We start from the raw sequence: 21,626 nt of genomic DNA, 5'->3' as shown, positions 1-21,626 counted from the left end.
GACCAGAAACCCTGACGCCAACCTCAACCGGAGAGAAGGCAATTCCCAAATAAACAAGGGGACAGAAGATCATTTGGAACAAACAAACTTCAGAAGGAGTTGGAAAAGCCCCCAAGCGTCAGTATCACGGGTGAGCTAGGCTAGGCAGAGTACAACACAGAAGCCCTTTTGAGGGTCCCTCCGCCCAAACTTGCCCGGTTGGTACCTGATAATGCCAATTTGCGCAAGTTTGGACACAGCAAATCAAAGACCCTTGGGCCATGAGGGTAATCCATGAGGCCCATCGTTGGGGAATTTTTAACCCCTCCAGAGCTCCCCCCGTTTACCTGTACAAAGCTTCCACGATGCCAACACAAAATGCGACTAGTTCTCGAATATGTCCAGTCACTTTTACAGAAAAGATCGATAGTCGGCCCTGAATCGAGAGAGATGTCAAGTATTCTATTCTCCTCTTTTCTTAAGAAAAAAACAGGCGATCTAAGACCGGTATTAGATCTCGGAGAGTTGAATCTGTACAAAAGGGTCTAGAAATTCCGAATGGAATCCCTACAAAGCCATTGGACAGGAGGCAGGGATGTCTCGGGCTGCTAGGTTCATTAGCAGCCACGATCCCAATGGTGAAATGGGCCTGTTGGCGAATGAGAACATTTCAGGTGAGATTCTTAAGACAGTGGAAGGGCAGATCCCCACAACAGCGGATCAGATTGTCACCGTTAATGACACTCCCTCAATTGCTGGCGCAAACCGGCCGAGTTGACAAACTGTTACCAACTCAATCCACAGACACCAATAGTGGTAACTTTGGATGCATCGGCAATGGGCTGGGGAGCACACTGCATTGAATACCTAGCCCTGGGTCGATGGAGAACCAGAGGGAGAGAGGCCTCCAACATAATAGAGCTAAGAGCATCCTTCCAGGTACTAAAAGCGTTTCAGAGCCAGTTAAATGGGACCAGCGTCTCACTCCAAATGCACAACAAAGCGGCGGTAGCATACGTGCACCGCCAGGAAGGAACACAGTCGAACACTCCTAGCAGAGATCACACCGATCGTGAATTGGGCATAACCGAATCTAACGAATCTAACAGCAGTGTACATTCCAGCCCCACAGAATTTTCTAGCAGATGCACTGTGCAGGAAAACGTTGGACAATGACAAGCGGACACTAGATCAAACAGTTTCAATGGATCTGCGATCAGTGGGGTCAGCCGGACCTCGACTTAATGGCGTCTCCAACCAACAGCAAATGCAGATAATTCCTGGCAAGGGCAAGGTTTCCACAGGCAGAAGCTGTGGATGCACTCTGCTCCAAATGGACCTGCATGCTGGCGTATGTGTTTCCACCCACAGCGATAATCTCCAGATTACTGAACAGTATATACAAGCACCCAGGGACGGTGATGGCAATCATACCCATGTGGCCACGCATGCCATGGTTCCCGTTACTACAAGCCTTGGCAATAGAACCCCCAATTCTATTACCAGAAATTCCAAATCTCCTCAAACAGGGTCATGTATGGCACAAGAACTCTACCAAGCTTCATCTGGCAGCCTGGACGTTGAGAGGCAGAGATTAGGAAATGCAGGCTGCTTGGTCTCAGTCGTCGAAACATTGCTAAAGGCAAGAGCAGCAACGACTAATAAAACATATTAGAAGATATGGGAAAGATTTGACGCATTCTCAAAATCCAGAGGTTTTGATTCTCTAGTGCCGCAGGAGGCACAAATATTGGAATTCTTACAAGCAGGCCTAGAGATGGGCCAACAAGCAAGTACCCCGAAGGTGCAAGTCTCGGCCCTGTCAACGCTGACAGGAGTAAGATGGACTACACACCAGTTGGTGCGACAATTCCTGAGGGCTTGCGACGGGGTGCAACCAAAGACGAGGTAGTTTGTACCCCCGTGGGACTTACTAGTAGTGCTGAGCATGTTGTCTCAATCATCTTTCCTAAAAAAATCAAACATCGTATGGGACATCACGATGAAAGCAGTTTTCCTCACTGCAATCACGTCCGGTAGAAGAATATCGGACATTCAAGCTTTGGGGTACAAACCTCCTTACTGTTGTCATCTAAACGACAGAGTGACATTAAGGACATTACCACAATATCGACCTAAAGTTAATAAGGCATTCCACAGAAAACAGGACATGGCCCTCCCAACAATGCAGGGAGAGGCATCTAATCAAGCACATGATTTAGATGTCTGAGCCACTCTAAAAACTTATATACAAAGGACGGCCTCTTTTCAAAGGGCAGAAAATCTATCATTCCAGCTGGGACAAGAAAAGGGCTAGCCGCGTCCACAAGCACGCTAGCAGTGTGGTTGGTCAGGACCATCAAGAGAGCTTATGAAGCGAGTGGTCTGGAGCCTCCAACGAATGTGAGGGCACATTCGACGAGGAGCCTGGTGGCGTCATGGGCAGAATTCAAGGGTGTATCCCCAGAAGTTATTTGCAAAACAGCCACGTGGTCCAACATATGACACATTCTTGACTCATTATAGAGTAGATCCAGCAGCATTAACGACCGTAGAGTTTGGTCGTTCTGTATTAAGCGGTATGGGTGGTCAATAAAATTACTTCAGCATACCCTCCCTTGTGGTTCTTTGGGCATGTTGCATCCCATACGTGTATGCTGTCATGCTTTGTGTCAGGAAAACTGAAAATTTTATACTTGCCTGACTGTAATTTTTCCTTACCTGATGGAAAGCATGACAGCATACAGGTCCCTCCCCTTGTTATGGTCCTCGCATTCGAGTATAGTTACGAGAATGCTGCCTAGGGGGAGGCGACTCCTTTAAATATAGCATAACCAGTCCTGATTGGGCGAGAGGCAGAGCTTATCCCATACGTGTGTGCTGTCATGCTTTGTATCAGGAAAGGAAAATTTACCGTCAGGTAAGTATAACATTTTCTGTTTTCTACACCTGTGAACAATTAACCACTCCCCTAAATTAGCAGGAAGGAAAAAAAAATGCTGTTTAAAAAGTGTCAGACGAAAAGAGGGGAAAAAAGGTTAAAGGTGCCCTATATATATTTTTTGAAAAAAATAAAAATAAAAAATAAATAAAAATAAAAAAACTTCATAGCAAATGATGAAAAAGCACTAAACATTTTTTGAAACATTGCAAGCAATTACATGTTTTTAAAATACCATTTTATATAGCCCTAATGAGCCCATGATTCAAACCAATACACCACTAGCATTGCTGTTACCCAAAGTACAATTGGAATTTTACCTAAATGTTGGATTTGAACCAGATAACCCCACCTTTTGAGTTTAACCCCTGACTTTGATCGAACATATTTGCATGAAATTTAAAGTGGTTGTAAACCAGTTTTAAAAAAACCAAACCCTGCAAGATAAAGGCATAATGAGCTAGTATGCATAGAATACTAGCTCATTATGAATGACTTACCTGAGTTTGAAGCCCCCGCAGCAGTCCTTCACCGCTCTGGCGAGGACTTTCGGTTAAACCCTTTACAACCACTTTAATATGTGGCTTTTTTCATTACCTCACATGCTCATTATGGGATCCATAGTAAAAGCTCAGAAATGGAGGTAGATACACATATACTGCTGCGCTCTCAGCTGCTGCTACTCACTTTGGTCTCACAGAATGGCTGAAATAGTTAAATACTGTCTTTTGTGCTTTGGGAGGGCTGGAGGTCTTGTGATATCTTAAATAAATGCTCCTAGGCGCAAACCCGACTAAACGTGGCATGAAAACTCGGCTAAATGGGCATTTTTAAACGCCGGATTCAAGCTGTCAAAAAAAACGTTCAGAAGAGGTTGCCTCAGCGTCCTGTGTGCATTAGGCCTCATTCATACCGACACTGCTGTGTTCAGCTTTTTGCAAGTCATTTAGGAAGTATAACCACTTTCTTTACATCCCAGATCACTTTCCTCTGTTTACATGTCACTGCATTAAAGCGGTTTAGCAGTGTTTAGAGCGTCTAATCAAATCCTGAAGGGACAGAATTGTCTTCTTTAAATTCAGCTAAACTGACCATACCTTTTAATGCGTGTAAATGCTTGTTGTGAATGGCACCATTAAAAACTTGTTACCTGCATTTATATGCATTTAGAATTGTCCTCTGAACGTATAATATTGCAGGCTTGATGCCAATGTTAATGAGTTGTTCAAATATAAAGCAACAAAGAAATAGCAGCACAAGATCCTCTTTAGAATAATAAAGTGATTTATTCTATAAAAACAAATAGTACACTTACATGTTAAATTCTTGGTAATCGGCATAGATGGAAGATGAAAAACACCATAGGGTTGTCCGGAGTGTGATGGATGAAGAAACTGCAATGTGTGGGCCTGTCCTATCCCTCTAGCTGGCATCAGAAAGATAAGATCATGACAGCTGTCAGCCTGCCAATCATCTGTGTTCTGCACAAGCACAGTCTACCTCATGGCAACCCCTTTGTGTCTGTGAGAAGTGGGGGGCTGTGCTGGGGGCGGTTGTGACGTGTTTCAGAGGTTCACTCCTCCTTTGTCAAAAACCTTTTGACAAACCTGGCAGGTTGGGGGGTCTACTTTAAAATTTGTGAATTAAAAAAAACAAAAAAATTTTAGATTATAGTTATGGGTGCCCCAAAATCTAAAACCTAATCTGTTAATATTGTGCTCTAATGGAATTTCTGTGTATTCAGTCTTTCTATAAGGACTTAAAGGAGTTGTAAACGCAGGTTTTTTTTTTTAATCTTGATACATTCTATGCATTTTAAGATAAAAAGCCTTCTGTGTGTAGCAACCCCCCCCCCCCCCCCCCAATACTTACCAGAGCCCTCTCTGTCCACAAGACCCTCTGCCTTCCCTGACTTTCTCTCCTAATTGGCTGAGACACAGCAGCGGCACCGTTGGCTCCCATGGTTGTCAGTCAGTTAGCCAATCGGGAGGGGGCCTGTGGCCGAACGGCAGCTTCGTGTCGGAATGGACATGCAGAGCTGCAGCTCGGCTTGGGTGCCCTTATAGCAAGCTGCTTGCTGTAGGGTCACTCGACAGGAGGGAGGGACCCGGGAAGAGGAGGATCTGGGGTGCTCTGTGCAAATCCACTAGGACAGAGCAGGCAAGTATAACATAACATGTTTGTAAAGTCTCGTTTTTAATAAAAAAAAAAATATCTATTTAAAGTGAAAACAGTTTGGTTTTAGGTGGAGTATGCAAAGCATTGCACCCATGATTCATAGATTGCCGCTGCAATTTATTATAGAATGTTTCTAGCCAAACACATTAACACGTACGTGCTCACTGGTCTTCTCTCATCAATGCAAGATGTAACTTCATTACAGATCAGTTTAGCAGAGTCCGTTATTGAGTCCACTTAAAGTGTTACTAAACCTACAACAGTAAAATCAGTTCTTGACAGATAGTAACCCACGTTTTTAAAATGTCTGTTTTGCCGCGTTTGCATTTAGAAGCAGTTCATTGACTGCCACAGCAGCTCTTCTTGACCTTATGGTTATATCGCCCCTTTAGGAGAGGACTAGGCAGAAAGTGTTTAAAAGCAGCAACACTTGCACAGTACTGCTCAGGGGGCGGTCCTACTGGCTATAACCCCTCACACTGCACCCAGCAGCTCAGTGTTTTGTCTGCGTAGGACCGTTGGTCCTTGGAATTTTTTCTGTATTTTTGATTTCTGTTTTCTACAATCAACAGCCGGGCTGGGTGACAGGTTGGATAATATAGATCCTTGTCTCCCCAGCCTGGCCATCGAGCGTGAGCAGGCCCTAGCTACGTGCTGGGTCGGCCACAACATGCCCCGTCTAATCCAGGGGCGGCCTGTGAGCTATATGCTCTGGGGCACACACCTGACCGGGCTACTGCTGTCTGTGCAGTGTGCTGTGGCTGACAGCCACTCCGTACTGCTTGGGTGATGGGTCTGTCTGTGGAATGCATCCAGCAGTTCCTGTAGGGGGGTTAAGTATGGTTCCACCTGTCTCTGCAGGATGGAGCAGCTGGGCATTCCCTGGGAGGTCGACCAGGGGGTCTCTTACTCTCCGTTTCTTCTCTCCCTGTCCCTTCCCTCCTCCCCATGCTATGGGCCGCTGTGTGACTGGGCACATGGGGGTGCGGTGCACATACCTGGCCGGGGGTCCTCCGGGGGGGGGGGGCTCTGGGTCCTGTTTTTGGGCCACGGTGGGGTGTTTGTGTTGTGTGAGACATGTGAGGAGGCCGCCGCTTCTTCCGCAGCCATTTTCCAGGATTCCTCTTTGATGGACGAGATGTCCGACTTCCACTGTGCAGACACCCTGTCCATCCTGCTAGAAGAAGATGTCGGTAAAGTAATATCTAGATATGAGCTTTGTGTGGTCCTCATCCGCTAGTAGCTGTTCTAGTTTCGATGGGGTTAGTATCGCCTCCTGCTTACCATATTGTGCGTGTACAGCATGCCTCAGCTGCATAAGAAGAATGTATTAGGCAATTTGTATTATTTTCATATCTGTAAATGTTCTGAATATTTCCTCTCGGAAAAGTTGGTGTGCATACTTAATCCCATACGTTGCCCAACATTCCCCATCTGGTATTTTAACGATTTCTGCCAGTTGGGGATTATGCCACAAGGGGGAATTGGGCGACTCAGAGATGCTGGTTCCCTTTATTTTAGCATTGCATATGTGGAATATTTTATGGGATAGCTTCAATATATCAGCTCCACGTGCAGGATAGGGGCCATTTCTGTACAATACGTTAATGCTTCATAGGAGTGGACCTGGGACACCTGAGTAGCCACCGAGGCAATATCTAATGTTGGGAAGCCCCACCAGTGCACATGTGTTAATTGGGAGGCCAGATAACACTAAATCTGGCAGTGCCAGTCTTCCCGAACGAAACGGTAGGTGCAACGTGTCCAATGGAGGTGACCATTTTCTAGTAGTGTTGGGTAGTTCTGCCTCCAGCGCTGGGTGCTTGTTTTCTTCTAGAACAGCATGCTTTCCACACACACCTTGTGGATGACACGAGGAGAGCGGACGGTAGCAGCACAGCACAGTACCTAGGTCAGGGTGGGGAGTCCTGCAGGGGGCCCCTCAGTCTGTGGCAGCTAGGAGGGGACTTTTTGTGTGACTTGCCTTAGGTCCCTAAGTGGTGACAGTGAGTGTGGGTCGGCATAGCGTGAGAAGCTGGTGCTTCTTTCCTAGACATCCCTGTTATTGCAACTGGTTCCCCTGCACCTGCGGTGCCTATAGATGCTCTGTTGGCGGTCCCGGAGGCCTTCGTTACCAGGGTGGAAGTGGCGTGTGGGTGCAAGGGGGGTAAAAAACGCCCCCTCCTCCCACCATCTTCTGGGGAAAGCTCTGATTCAGACTCGGTCCCTGCTGTGACAGGCGGTCCCTGTTGTGTATCCGAGGATGCGGACCAGGACCGTTCGGACAGTAAGGATGATTCCATGTCCGGGTCAGCACAGGAAAATGCGCTTGTAGGAGCACTTACTACAGCGGTGCGGGATACCCTAAAAATGGAGGATACGGCGGGGGCATCTACAGAGGTGTCGGTCCCGGTCGGGTCCCACAAGCCGGCCTTTCCTTACCCAAGTGTTTCCTTACCCAACTTATTTTGCTACGTTTATTTACAAGGAGTGGGGAAAACCGCAGCAGGCCTTTTCAGTCCCGAAATGCATGGCGGTGCGTTATCCCTTTTGAGGAGAGTCTCCTGAAAAAAATGGACATCTCCCCGCCCCCCCATGATTGTAACCATGATTCCGATGGAAGGGACTCCGACAGAAGGGCCAAGGCGATTGCGGCCAGTGTTAGCCACTGCCCTGGTGTTGCAGATGCTTACTGGATGGGCTAAATTCTTGTACCGTGAATTGGAGAAGCAACAGGCTTCCCTGACCTGCGTTGAGCTGGCGGGCCAGTTCGTGCAGGGCCTTAAGTATGTCTGTGATGCGGCCTTAGATATGGCTCCCTTGCTCTCTAGAGCCTCAGTATCAGCAGTAGTGCTACGTCTCCTGATTTGGCTGAAATGCTGGTCTGCGGACCAGGCATCTAAGCCCACGTACACACGGTCGGAGATTTTGTCAACCAAATCCGTCGGATTTTGCCCGTCGGATTTAGTCCGACGGATTGTGTCCGAAACTGTTGCATACACACAATTGGGCCAAGTTGGCGAAAAATCCGATCTTTCAGAACGTGATGACGTAATTTTGTTACGATGGGACTACATTCAGGCTAGTAGCCAATAGCTTTGATGTAGGAATTTGATCTCAGCATGCGTGGCACTTGGTCCGATGAAAATGCTCTACACATGATCGGATTGGGTCCGTCCGGCCCAGTTGGTCGGGAAATATTTCCAACATGTTGGAAAATTAGGTCGGACGGAGATTCGACGGAATCAGTCCGATGCATACCACACACAGTCGGATTATCCGACGACACGGTCCGATAAGACTCATTCCGACAGATTATCCCACCGTGTGTACAAGGGCTAAGAAAGCACTGGTGGACTTGCCCTTCCAGGGTGAGAGGCTATTTGGAGCCTTGCTGGATGACATTATTAAGAATGTTACTGGGGGTAAGAGTATGTTACTTCCACAGTCCAGAAAAGGTAAGGAGCCACGCTGTAGGCAAGGGCCCTCCTTTTTCGGTCACAAGCAGATTTTTCATCCGCCCGGAACGGCAGGTAAACGTTCCCAGTCCGACAAGGTGCCTGCTGAGGGACAAAAGTGTCCCTGGTTTCGCAAGCCAAACAAGCCTGCGAGCAAATCTGTTACTGCATGAAGGTTTGCCCCCACCCAACTCTCGGGTGGGGGATCGTCTTTGGGAATTTTCAGCCGGTGGACCTCCCTACTTTCCGACCAGTGGATCTACTAACTGGTTTCCTCAGGGTACAAGATAGTTTCTTTCTTGTCCACCAAACTGTTTTTTTTTTCCCTCCAACCTTCATCATCTTCTGGCTCATCAGGAGGCCCTGTTTGGGGCCGTACAGGACCTGCTGCTGCGCAGGGTGATAGTACCTGTATCGAAACCAGAAAGGTTTCAGTGATTCTACTCCAATCTGTTTGTAGTCCCAAAGAAGGAAGGGGTCCGTCCGGTCCTGGACCTCAAGGCCCTCAACAGCTTTGTGAAAGTACAGAGGCTCAGAATGGAATCAGTTCACTCAGTGGTCCCTGCGCTCCATCAGGGGGATTTTATGGCATCCCTAGACATCGAGGACCCATACTTGCATGTCCCCATATGCATCAAGCATCAGAAGTTTCTGCGATTTGCGGTCGGGGACGAGCACTACCAATTTGTAGCTCTCCCTTTTTGCCTGGCGTCATCACCAAGGGTCTTCACCAAGGTGCTAGCCCCAATTTTGGCTTTATTAAGGCAGCGAGGGATCGCAATTGTGGGTTACCTGGACGACCTCCTTCTGAGGGCAGCTTCCACCTCAGATTTAAGGGAGAATGTGGCAATCACCGTGCAAAGTCTTCAGGAGTTTGGTTGGGTACTGGACCTACAGAAGCCGGTGTTGGTGCCTACTGAACGCTTGTAGTACCTGGGCCTGCTTCTGGACTCAATGAAGTTATTGGTGTCCTGCAGGTGGTCGCTGCGTTTTTACATGCGAGTCCTGGGTCTCATGGTAGCCACTTTCGAGGCGGTACCTTATGCTCGAGTCTTGCAAAAGGAGATCCTGTCAAGATGGGACAAATCTCCATTTTCCCTGAATTGTCAAATTCGAGTGAGCCAGCTAGTCAGGCACTCCCTGCTCTGGTGGCTGAGGTCGTTGGCTCTTCGGTCCTGGAAGTTGTTCCTTCCTCTTCATTAAACGGTGATCATGACGGACACCAGCCTGACCGGTTGGGGGGCAGTTTGGGGCATACAGTTAGCCCAGAGTCGGTGGACCCAGGAAGAATCCCACCTACCGATCAATGTGCTGGAACTTCGGGCATTCAGGCGGTGCCTCTCCACATGGTCAGAGGCTGCAGGGCCGTCTGGTCAGGATCCAGTCGGACAATGCCATGGCGGTGGCCGTATGTTAACCATCAAGGAGGAACAAGGAGCTTGGCTGCAACACTGGAGGTCGCTCGCATCCTGTGGTGGGCAGAGCGACGCATGGCGGCTCTGTCGGCCGTGTACATTCTGCGTAGAAAACTGGCAAGCGGACTACCTAAGTCACCAGATACTGGACCAAGGGGAATGGTCGCTACATCCGTATGTATTTCGGCTCCTTTCTCTAAGGTGGGGCACGCTAGATGTGGATCTCCTGGCTTCTCGACTCAATCCGAAGGTACAGAGGTTTGTGGCCAGGTCAAAGGATCCCTGCGCAGATGCAGCAAACGCGTTGTTGGCTCCATGAGGGCATTATATTCTGATTTATGCTTTTCCCCCACTCAAACTTCAACCACGTCTGCTTCGCAGAGTGGTGGGCCGAGGAGATTCCGGTAATTCTGATTGCCCCAGATTGACCTTGACGTCCTTGGTACGCCAACATAATACGAATTGTGGCGGATGTTCCTTGGCGACTGCCAATGTGAGAGAACTTTCTGTCGCAAGGTCCAATACTTCATCCTGCTTTACCTTCACTGTTTTTAATGGCATGGCTGTTGAAAGCCAGGTGCTAAGGGACAGGGGTCTGTCAGAGTCGGTAATATCAATGTTGAGGGCACGGAAGTCCTCTTCTCTGAAGATTTATCATCGTACATGGAAGGCCTACATCTCCATATGTGAGGAGATGGGGTGGCGCCCACTTACATATTGAGTTTCCAGGATCCTGCTGTTTTTTCAGCAAGGAGTGGATCAGAAACTTGCCTTAAGAACATTAAGGGGCAGGCTTTAGCTGTCCTTTTTCAGCATCCCTTGGTGACTTATTCATTGGTGAGTACGTTTGTTCAGGGGGTTTGACATGTGGCCCCTCTGGTTCGACCACCGCTACCTCCGTGGGATTTTAATCTGTTGCTCACGGTACTTCAGAAACCGCTGTTTGCAAACAATGGGGAGATTCCCTTATTGACAGTCTCTCAGAAAGTAGTCTTTCTAGTGGCCATTACATCTGCCAGGAGGGTTTCTGTATTGGCGGCCTTGTCTTGCAAGTCTCCCTACTTGATCCTCCATAAGGATAAGGCGGTGCTGCGTCCGCAGCCTTCATTTTCTTCCAGAGGTTGTTTCCGCCTTTCATCTAAATGAGGACGTTGTCCTTCCGTCCTTATGTCCTCGGCCCTCACTCCCTAAAGAGGTGGCTTTGCATTCCTTGGATGTGGCCTGAGCTCTGCGGGTGTATCTGTCTGCTACGGCTCCTTTTCGGAGGTCGGACTCGCTGTTTGTATTAGTGCCTGGTCCGAATAAGGCACTGGCGGTCTCATCGGCCACCATCTCTCTGGGGATCAGACAGATTGTAGTTCCCTTTCCTGTCACGGCACATTCTACCAGGGCAATTGGTGCCTCTTGGGCTTTCTGACATCAAGTGTCCGTTTCCCAGGTGTGCAAGGCGGCGACCTGGTCGTCCGTTCACTTTCACAAAATTTTACAAGGTTGTGAGCACATCTTCGGATGCTTGCTTTGGCCACAAGGTTTTGCAAGTGGCTGTTTAAGGTTGCAACTCCTTTGTGGTGGAGCTCTGATTGTTATGGGTGGAGTTGTTGTTTGCTGTTCCCACCACTCGTTTTCTTTGACACTGCTTGGGGATGTCCCTAAGGTCAAGAAGTGCTGCTGTATCCATCAGTGAAGGATAGAGAAAATAGGATTTTTGTACTCTGTAAAATCCTTTTCTGTGAAGTTCATTGATGGACACAGCACCCACCCCTCCTATTTATGTTTGTACTGCTTTTCACAAACTGAGCTGCTGGGTTATAGCCAGTAGGACTGCCCCGTTTTTTTGCTTCTTTTTTTTTTTACTTTCTGCCTAGTCCTCTCCTAAAGGGGCGATCTAACCCTAAGGTCAAGAAGAGCTGCTGTGTCCGTCAATGAACTTCAGAGAAAAGGATTTTACGGTGGGTTACCACATTTAGCTGCGTTTAGCATCTGAAACTCTTTATTTTTATTTTATTTTTTTACCTTTTTAAAAAAAAAAATGCCTATAAACGCCACTACCTAAAAATGTCAGAAACGAACATGTACACATAAGATAACATTGAATGAGTTCAGGGGTAGTTGAAAAAAAGTTTCCAACTGCCTTGGAATGTCCGTTTAGCAGCAGCAGTGTACATGGGTACTAAGGGGTTACTCCTCTGCATTTTGTAAAAAGGCTGTTTGTATGATCCTGTCTTCTCTAAACCTCCCCATCTTTCACAGTCCCTGATCCATCTCCTGATAGAACAGAGCCTCGGGGACAAGCTGCACATGCTCAGTTTGGTGTGTATTGCTAGAGGTATTTTTATTTTATTTTTTTCTTAGGAGAGTGCATTTGAACAGCACTGTCCTGCAGCCTAATAAGACAATTGGGAGAGAATGAAAACTCCTCCTTCAAGCTTTAACCAGACACTTGTAGAAGTACAAGACCACTATGCACTACTGATGAGAGAAAAAAAAAAAAAAAAAATATATATATATATATATATATATATATATATATATATATATATATATATATATATATATATATATATATATATATATATATATATATATATATATATATATATAATGTGTGTGTTTATATTTACTAAAACAATTGTATTTCCATCTTCTGTGTATTGAGAGAGAACAGATATAGTAAATTCAGGGTACTGGGTTAGTAACACTTCAAAGTGGAGGGCCACCCTGAAAAACAAAAATACATAAAAATTTTGCCAAAATTTTTTTTTTAAACTTGCCATAAATGCCTGTTGCTAGGCATATCTTCCTAATCTGCCTCTTCCTCCTCCGAGGTGATCTTCGGTCTTCTCTCCTCCGTGTGGCATCTTCTGGGTAATGGGTCGCGCTGTGTTCTGGGAACTGTGTGTCCCAGAACACAGCGCGCCCCATTCACAAAGTGCTGCATGACCCGCGCAGTAGGAAACGGGCAGTGAAGCCGCAAGGCTCCCCTGCCTGTTTCCCTTAGTTGAAATGACAGCGCCGGGACCCAAGAGCCGAGGGATGGGTCAGCCTTGGGCGGCCGACATCGCAGGCGCCCTGGACAGGTAAGTCTGCTTATTAAAAGTCAGCAGCTACAGTGTTTGCAGCTGCTGACTTTTTTTTTTAAAGCTGGCTCCCCTCTTTAAGCTCTGACTTAATCTTAAGCTCTGATGAAGAGGGGATAGTTTGGCCCTTGAAACATGTTGGCTGTTTTGTGATCTTCCTATAAATAAAGCAATTTGGACTTTTTGCATTTGGTCTAGCACTCCTATTTGTCAGTTTTTAGTCTCAATGCAGAACAAAGTGTATAGTAAGTTAGTAATGGGAAAAAGATCAGCTGCAGGGGGACCACCGGTAATACCGGTGACTAGTCTTTTGTCCTCTTCTTTTCTTTGGGCATAGCTTCCAGAGATCAGTTTTTGTTTTTATTGTGTTTTTTTTATAGTGAATGCTATATTTTTTTTAAACTGTTTACTACTAACTTACGGTAATTTTGAATACTATAATGTCTTGCTGAATTAAATCTTTACTAAGCAGCAGCTGAAACACAGTGTCAGCCTCGCTTCTAGTTCCCTTCTGTACTCAGGACATTGGCTATTAGACAGTCACTGAGTTGTGCCTCTGCCCATCCCTCTGCTTAGCCATTAACAAAGCACAGTCCTGTGATGACGGTGCAGCTGTGCTTTGTGAATGGCTTGGCAGAGGGATGGGTGGAGGCACAACACATTGACTACTGTCTGTAATGACACTGTTCTTATATGACCAGTATCTAGCAGCTGCTCAACAAGGCTTATACCCACTTATTCAATTAAAATGGTCTTAAAAGGTTTCGCAAACTGTAGCCCCGATCCTGGGGTTTTCTGAGTGTCCCCCATTGATACTCCTGGCTCCTTTCCCCCTCCCCCATTTTGAGTGTCCCTATAGCAAGGCGCTTATGCATGCTCAATCCCAAGCCAGAACTCTGTTTGTCCATTGACACAGCACGGCTTGGCCATGTCCTCCACTCTCTTCTCATAGCTGTGTCCAGTGATGAAAGAGGGAGAAGAAAGTTGCTGCTCTGCCTTCACAGCCACTTTAAGGCAGTTATTAGTGTTCAGACAGAAGTTTTGCAAGAGAGTAAAGATTAAAAAAATTAAATAAATTATACTCATTTATGTGACTGCAGCATCGATCCAGTGCTGCAGCTGTTTCCTGCCGGCTCTACATTGAGAACTGGGCAATCGGAGAGTGCTGATCTGTTTGTGTCTGCTCTGAGCACAGTCATCAGCTCTCTGCTCTACCCTGCCAGCACTCACTGATGCTCTGGGCTGTGGAGGGGGCAGGAGCAGCTTACTCGGCCTCTCAACAGAGTCCTCAGAGGCAGAACCAGCTGCCAGTCAGGCTTCTGGGCAGATGCTGACTTTGTCAGGATCCCTACAGAGCCTAGTCCTGCTCTGTGACTTTAGACTTTGGTTCTGAACTGGATTGAGATTGGGCTCGAGGGAACTGAATGCAGAAGTTTTTTTCTTTCTTTTTTTTTACCTTCCTGCATTGAGTAGGGTAAGAGTTTTCTGCCTTTACACCCACTTTAGCTCAAAGGTCATCTTATCTAAGTACCTGTTTTTTTGGGGCAGCATGTGAATTCTGATTTATTTTTTATTTTTTCGCAGGATTTTGAAGACGTCGCAAATATGCCATTAAATGGCAGGGAGTTTCAGAGCTGGGATGACTTTTGCGTTTTCCTGCCAGAATGGAGTAAAGAAAAGTACATTCTGCGTTCATCATCTTCAGCCATAGAGGAGGCCAGTAATCAAGAACCTGACAGTCAAGACATTGAAGAAATCTTGAAATACAGCTGGGCACAACTTTCCTGCAGTTGGTATGACAAAACTACAGTTGGTATGATATGTCATAATATCCTCATGGCCGATATCTCATTTATGTCATTTCAGCTGAGTCAGACAGGAGTCCAAAGAAAAAAATTTACATTATTTTTACACTGCATTCTACTTTAATATTTCATGCTTTTGATGTGAAAAGCAAAATTGTGCTCATCTGAGCAGACTGGAGTGTAACAATATGCACTGTACAGTATGTATAGTGTATGTTATTAAAAGAATGCTATATTAGGGCATCAGAATATTCATATATACATTAGCTTATTCTTACAGTACAGATCAGTGGACTTGTATTCATAGACCATAGGATATATGCACGCTACCTTCAGGTGACTGAACACTGGCAAAAAAACTTTCTTGAGCCGCCCCTAGAATGCTCTCCTTAAACCTGCCCACTCGGTGAGATTTCAGTTTTTTTTTTCTAGTGTCTTTGGGTGATGAACATGTTCTCCCGTGGAGAAGATTTTTCTGGTTTAAACCATTTAATTTTCTCTCACCCTTCTTTTAAGAAATAACTGCCTATTGGATTGATAACCCTGGCTGTATACCTTGGGGACCATACCCAAACTCCATTGTGTGTATGGCTGGCCTGTAATGTTTGTTTTGGTGACTGGATTTTATGTAAGGCTCTCACCCTGGCACAAAGGTCAGTGTGTAGTTAGCCACAGGGTACTATACAGCTCAGGGACTGTGGTCCAATACTATTCTTCCCAGACCCTTAGGCCCCCCTATGGGTGTGCCTACTGTAACAGGGAAGTCTGTATCTATCGTAGGTCCAGAATTGTGCATAAGACAAAATGTGGTTTTCCTCTGTATTAGCACTGGGCCCTGCCTTTTAATATCGCAATCCTTGGGGAATAGAATACAATGGAGTTTTACAGTCCGAGGATTTGGGACTTGTTCATGTTTTTATGATACCCCCCCCCCCCCCCCCCCCCCGCCGCCATTGTGTCTCTAAGGCCAGAAAGGAGAAAACCCACTAAACTTAAAACTGAGAAACCCTATTCTCAAGAGGGTGAGGTAGCGGTTGCCGCATCATGCCTTCTGGATGACGTGTTTTGCCTGCCATTTCTGCTGAAAATCTACACAACTCATTTCTGCACTCCTGCTGCCATCTTCTACTGAGAAACAACCTCAGTAACATTGTCAGCACCTGATCTAATATCAGCTTTTAGATCCGTGCAGGCAAAATCCCAGCCATTTTGCACTATATTCCTTGACTATCCTAGTGGGGATCCTCTTACTGAACAAAGGCGCATTACAGGATTAAAAGGGGAAGCTGTATCTGAGCACCACAAACTGACGACAAAATGAATTTTTAATGTTCAAAGTAAAATTGCCAATTCACCCGTGTCTCCATGCTTTATTTTGTTGAGAAATCACCCCCTAGCATTTCAAGGCATTGCCACCCTTGATATATTCAGATTATTCATGTAACATTTACTTCCTGGAATGTATCTGCCCTTAGCTCAGCCAAGACAGTGTGCTTACCTTCAAAAACCCTTTCCTCCCCTCCTCTAGATGAAATAAACAAAAATGGCCATGAAGGCACCTGAGATGGATGACAGCCATCCTAAATACTTTTTTTGCTCTTGCAGGTTCAGCTCTGCATCTTGAAGATGCTGCCGTTTCTATTTGCCAGACTGTTGCTAACCGTAAGAGCAAACGGCAGTGTGTCACCGTCGCTTTTCTGTGCTAACAACCATCTTCTTTGAGGTGTCAGCAGGACAGGGCTGATAACCATGGTTAGGTAGGGTCTGTCTTCTGACCTGCTGACCCCTATAATCTACCCTACAAATTTCTGACTTACGTATTTTGGCCCTATATACTACTGACCTCTTTAGGCAGCTCTACATGTTACTGCCCTACTCAACTTAACTCAACCCAGTCAGTCAGGCTAGAACTTAGAGCAGAGAGCCAGGGCTTAAATTAGTTGAGATTACACTCCAGGCAGGAAAAATAAATTGTGCATGCCTAGTTTCTCACTAAAGCTAACTTTTAAAGCTGAATGCCAACTTTTGATATATTTTACAGTTTGTTTGGGCCAGCTTGGCCCAAAACAAACTATGCCCCTCACTAACATGAGGCCGCTGGATGTACAGTATAAACTGTACGTAGCTGAGGCTATGCCCAGGCATACCGCACTGTGTTCCGAGTTCCAGCCGAGACTTCCAGTCTTATACCCAGAACACAGTAGTCTATTGCAGCGGCCCACACCCATTCAGAGAAAGCAACATATTGTAGCATTAAATACAAAGCTTCCTTGATTGGCAGTTTATGCCACATATCCAGCAGGGACACGGTTCATTTGGGCCAAGCTGGCCCAAACAAACTATATAGTATGTCAAAAGATGGAGTTCAGCTTTAAGGCAGGCTTACTTTGTTTTTACAATGCCATTTGATAGTTTTCTTTGTGCAATCCTTACTTTTTATTTGGGCCTTGCTAGTTTCTTTAAAAAAAGGAAAAGGGGTGACCTGTCCTAGTGATTTTTGATCTCTCAAATGTCGTTCAGGTAGACCTCCACCCTCAAATTTCCACCCCCTGCTCTAAAATGTCACTGATCTCTGTGCAAATGTGCAGGATTTTGTGGTCATAAAAATTTGGTCTGCTGAACCTGCTTATAAGCAGCATCTTCTATGCAATGCTTTTGATAGTGAACACCTGTTTGGGGGAGTCCCCTTATTCATCAAGGATGGGAAAAGATGCTCCTACCTGCAAGAAAATACTACGTCTCTTACGCCTACGGCTACTACTTTCTGCTCAGTGAAAGTTTTTCACCAAGCCTGCCCTGAAGCTTTCCTCACAATAAAGAGACACCCCCACTCCTTGGGGCATCTGTTGGCATTTGAGCCCGTATGGATCTGAAATATCATGGAATTCTCTGTCCAATCTGTCATTTCAAAGGGATACAAAATGGTTTCTATTTTTGTCCCCACCTCGCTTTTTGTCTTCAAATCTACCAGCTTCAAACTAAAAGAAGGCAGAACTAATGACCACCTTGCACCAATTTCAGGTACAAGGAGTGGTTCTACCAGTTTTAGAAAAATGACAATTGAAAAACAAAGTGACCACGCAGTGAAATTCACCCTATAAATATACTAAGCAGCTGAACACTTTAAATTCATTCACAAAAAGAAAAAAATAATTCAGTGCAGCGCTGTAAGTGGAGACTACCGAAAACATAAAATCACGCAACAAACTTCAGCAAACAGTGTGCTATAAACAGTGAATGTATAATAAAAATAACCATAATGGTGATTCTTCCCAGTATCTTGCAACAATACATATAAACATGCTTGTGAGGCTCCGTGTCACTCCTGTTAGATTCACCACGTGTCCTCGCACAGAAAAAACAAATGCGTTCACCCCTCCAAAGTCTTGCACGTTAGAGTTTGTAAGCGAGCCTGATGTATAACACATTTCTGTTAATCCAGGGAATCCCCACCACAGCTACAAGAGGTGTCCCTCCTTGGGTAAATAATGAACTCTTCCTTCTCTCCTCCTCAGTTAGACAAAAATAAATACTCCAAATGCACTCTGATGTTTTAATAAAATGTACAGCAAGAGATAAACCAGTTTGAATGCTGTTTTATTGTATTATGGCCTCCTTCCAGAGAAAATATTTTCTTAACTACTGCACAAGATCGTTAAAAGGCTTTCCAGTGTGTCTCATTGCACCAAATTGGCCTAGAAGAAAGTGGTACAAAGATATACTCAGATATGTGGCAGAAAAGCCCTGTCCTCTTCCAAACAGACTAGACTTGCTGGTGAAAGGCCCCCTGTTTCACTCTGCTTCCCAGTTGCATGGCTTTTGAAGCCCAAGTTGTAAAGGATAGGGATTTTTCTGAATCAATTATTCAAATCTTAACCAGAGCAAGGAAATCCAGCATTTACATGAAGGGCTTAATTTGCCTGGTACAAAGACAGATGGCTGAATCCTAGGAAATGCTCTTAGGCTAGGTTCACACTAGCCCGCACTGTGTGTTTTGGTTGATTCCCACAACCGAATCGCACTGCTCTTGTGTCATTCTAAATGGCAGCCCCATGCATCTCAGCCTGCAGCGCGATCGCAGGAGCAGGAACCACAGGGTCAAAATGACCCTGTGGTTTCCCTTCGGCCACATTTTTAAAAAGGTGCATGCATCTTTTCTTGTGTGTTTTCATGTGGCACAGCAGCCCATTCGTACTAGTGTGAACTGAGCCTTACTCATATTTTGGTCATTCTTCAGTCTGATCTTGACAAGCTTTTGGTCTTTGAGTATCCTCAAGGGATCGGTTCCTGCCTCATCCATTCTCCTCCAGAAGCCTCTTGCCTTGCAATCCTTTTATCAAAACTTTTCTTCTACCTCTTATGTCACCTTTGGATCTAAACCTCGTACTTATTCTTTCAGAAAACCCCTTATGAGCCGATTAGAGAAATTTCTTTGGAAGACCTCACATCTAAGGATACCATCCTGGTTGCCATTACGTCTGTTTAGGCATGTTTGAGTTTGCAGCTCTTTCTTGTAAAGAGCCTTTCCTCATTTTGCCCAGGTACAAGGCAGCTGCTTTTAGACTAAAACTTTCCTTATTTTCGAAGGTGGTCTCTTCTGTCCACCTCCAGTGAGGACGTTAACCTCCTTTCCCTCTGACCTGCTCCAAAATATCACAAGGAAATTACCTTGTATTTCCTGGATTTGGTTATGGCTGTCAGGTTCTACTTGGAGCCTAAGTCCTTCTTTGTGCTGCCTGGAGGGTCTTGTAAAGGAGATCCTGCTTCCCAATCCACCCTTGCCGGGGTGAATCAGGCAGCTTTATTACTAGGAACTACGCCTTTAAGGAAAGGGTTCTTTCCTTCCCCATCACAGCTCTATCCACCAGAGCTGTTGATCTTGGGCTTTTCAGCATCTATATCTGAGATTTTAGAAGCTGCCCCATGGCCCTATTTTTACATGTTTTACATGTTCTCCAAGTTCTACCAGGCTGATGAGTTCTGAGTATTTTCAAGTTCTTTACATGTTTATTGGTTTTTGTTTTTTGTCTTTTTCTTATTAGGCCCATTGGCAGTTCTGTTTGCTGTGTTTCCCATCCCTCAGTTTATAGCTTGTGGGATGTCCCATTGTCTTTGAATACAATTTCTGGGCTGTAAATGTAAGATAATAGGAATTTTAACTAGGGATGCACCGAAATTTCAGCCGCCTAAACATATCGGCCGAAAATGAAAGGAAAAAATGGCCAATAATTGAGCCGAAAATGGGGCAGGGCCAGATTGGACGGGTGATCTGTCTATCACAGTTCCCCGACCAAGGGGGGAGATGCTCTATGAGACGGCACGCGACGGGGAAACCCACAGCTATCGAAATTAAAGCTGTGACGTTCCCGGCGCTCTATTGAACCAGACGGCGGAGGCGGCTCTCCTCTCTCTTCGCTGCATCACTGGCTTCACTGGGGACAACTCTTTTATCATGCCGCTGGTCTCTGACCACCTCCTGTACCATGCCGCCGGTCTCTGACCACCTCCTGTACCATGCCGCCGGTCTCTGACCACCTCCTGTATAAAAATATTTTTTAAAAACAGTCATTTTCGGTATCGGTGCTGTTTCGGTATCGTTTTTGGCCTAGTGTATTTTTAATTTTCGGTATCGGTTTCGGCACCAAAAAAACCATTCGGTGCATCCCTAATTTTAACTTGCCTGTAAATTCTTTTATCTTGGAGTATAGTACAGGGCACAAGCCCCTTGCCCTTGTGTCTTGATCACGCCTTACTGCTTGCTAGAAAAATTAAGTCACATATGAGTGCATTCGAGGGGCTGCCCTAACAGGTTTTTGCCAGTTTACAATCACCTGAAGGTAGCCTGCATATAACCCATAGTCTAGAATTACAAGTCCTGTACTGTATTCCATGATAAGGAATGTACCAGTCATTCAAAATTCCTGTTGTGTTTTTTTTTTTCCTTCTCCCCCTCTCCCCCCCCCCTCCTTTTTATAATTGGTCATGTGATCTTTATACAGTACTTGATAAGTCGATATGAGATAATCGACTGGAGCATATTTGCTACATGTGATATGTCATTCACAAGTCACTGTAGTGTCTTGTATCCATGGCCTGGTCCTCACGGAGCCTGTTGGTGCTCTGGTAGTCATGTGACCAGCTTAAAAAAAAAAAAGTTTTTTTTGTATAGTCCACGTCTGAAACCCGGTCTGGCTGATGGCTAGGCAGGAAGCCGAGTGAGGGCAAGAGGCTCTATGCTCTTGGAGGACCAGAGTGATGTCTGACATCACGGCTGCATAAACCAGGGATTTTTTTTCCCCTTTACTCCCTTTTAGTCAGGCAAAATGTATTTTTCTTTTAAAGGTAAATGAGAGATCTGATGTGTGTCTTTTTTTTATTTTTTTATTTTTTTTATTACCCCAGATCTCATAATGAAGATGACCTGTCATGCTTATTTCTATTACAAGGGATGTTTACGTTCCTTGTAATTGGATAAATATTGATCAAAAAAAATAAAAATTAAAGCATCCCATACCTCTGAGCTCGTCCGCAGAAGCGAACGCATACATAAGTCGTGCCCACTTTTTGCACATGTGATGTATTGTTAGGGGGGAACAATAATAACTAGCACAAGACCTCCACTAACTATAAACGGGTAACCTGTAAAAAAAAATGTTAACATGATGCCTATGGAGATTTTTAAGTATCGCAGCTTGTTGCCTTTCCACGAGCTTGCACAAATTTAAAATGTGGCATGTTGGGTATCTATTTACTCGGCATAACATCATCTTTTA

General features: G+C 45.4%; 1 protein-coding gene across 3 annotated transcripts in view; it reads left to right on the top strand.

The window, feature by feature from the left end:
- The window catches only part of ZSWIM9 (zinc finger SWIM-type containing 9), a 68,082-nt gene that overhangs the window by 29,394 nt on the left and 17,062 nt on the right, over positions 1 to 21,626 (top strand). For all 3 annotated transcript variants that reach the window (XM_077457347.1, XM_077457349.1, XM_077457348.1), the window contains one exon: positions 14,633 to 14,841. In XM_077457347.1, coding sequence (XP_077313473.1) covers positions 14,633 to 14,841 — 209 coding nt within the window. The remainder of the gene's footprint in view (positions 1 to 14,632; positions 14,842 to 21,626) is intronic.

This window comes from Lithobates pipiens, unplaced genomic scaffold, assembly GCF_037356315.1.
Source record: "Lithobates pipiens isolate NorthernLeopardFrog02 unplaced genomic scaffold, aLitPip1_a1.2 Scaffold_27, whole genome shotgun sequence".
NCBI classification, from domain to species: Eukaryota; Metazoa; Chordata; class Amphibia; order Anura; family Ranidae; genus Lithobates; species Lithobates pipiens.
This window is presented reverse-complemented; position numbering and strand designations above follow the sequence as displayed.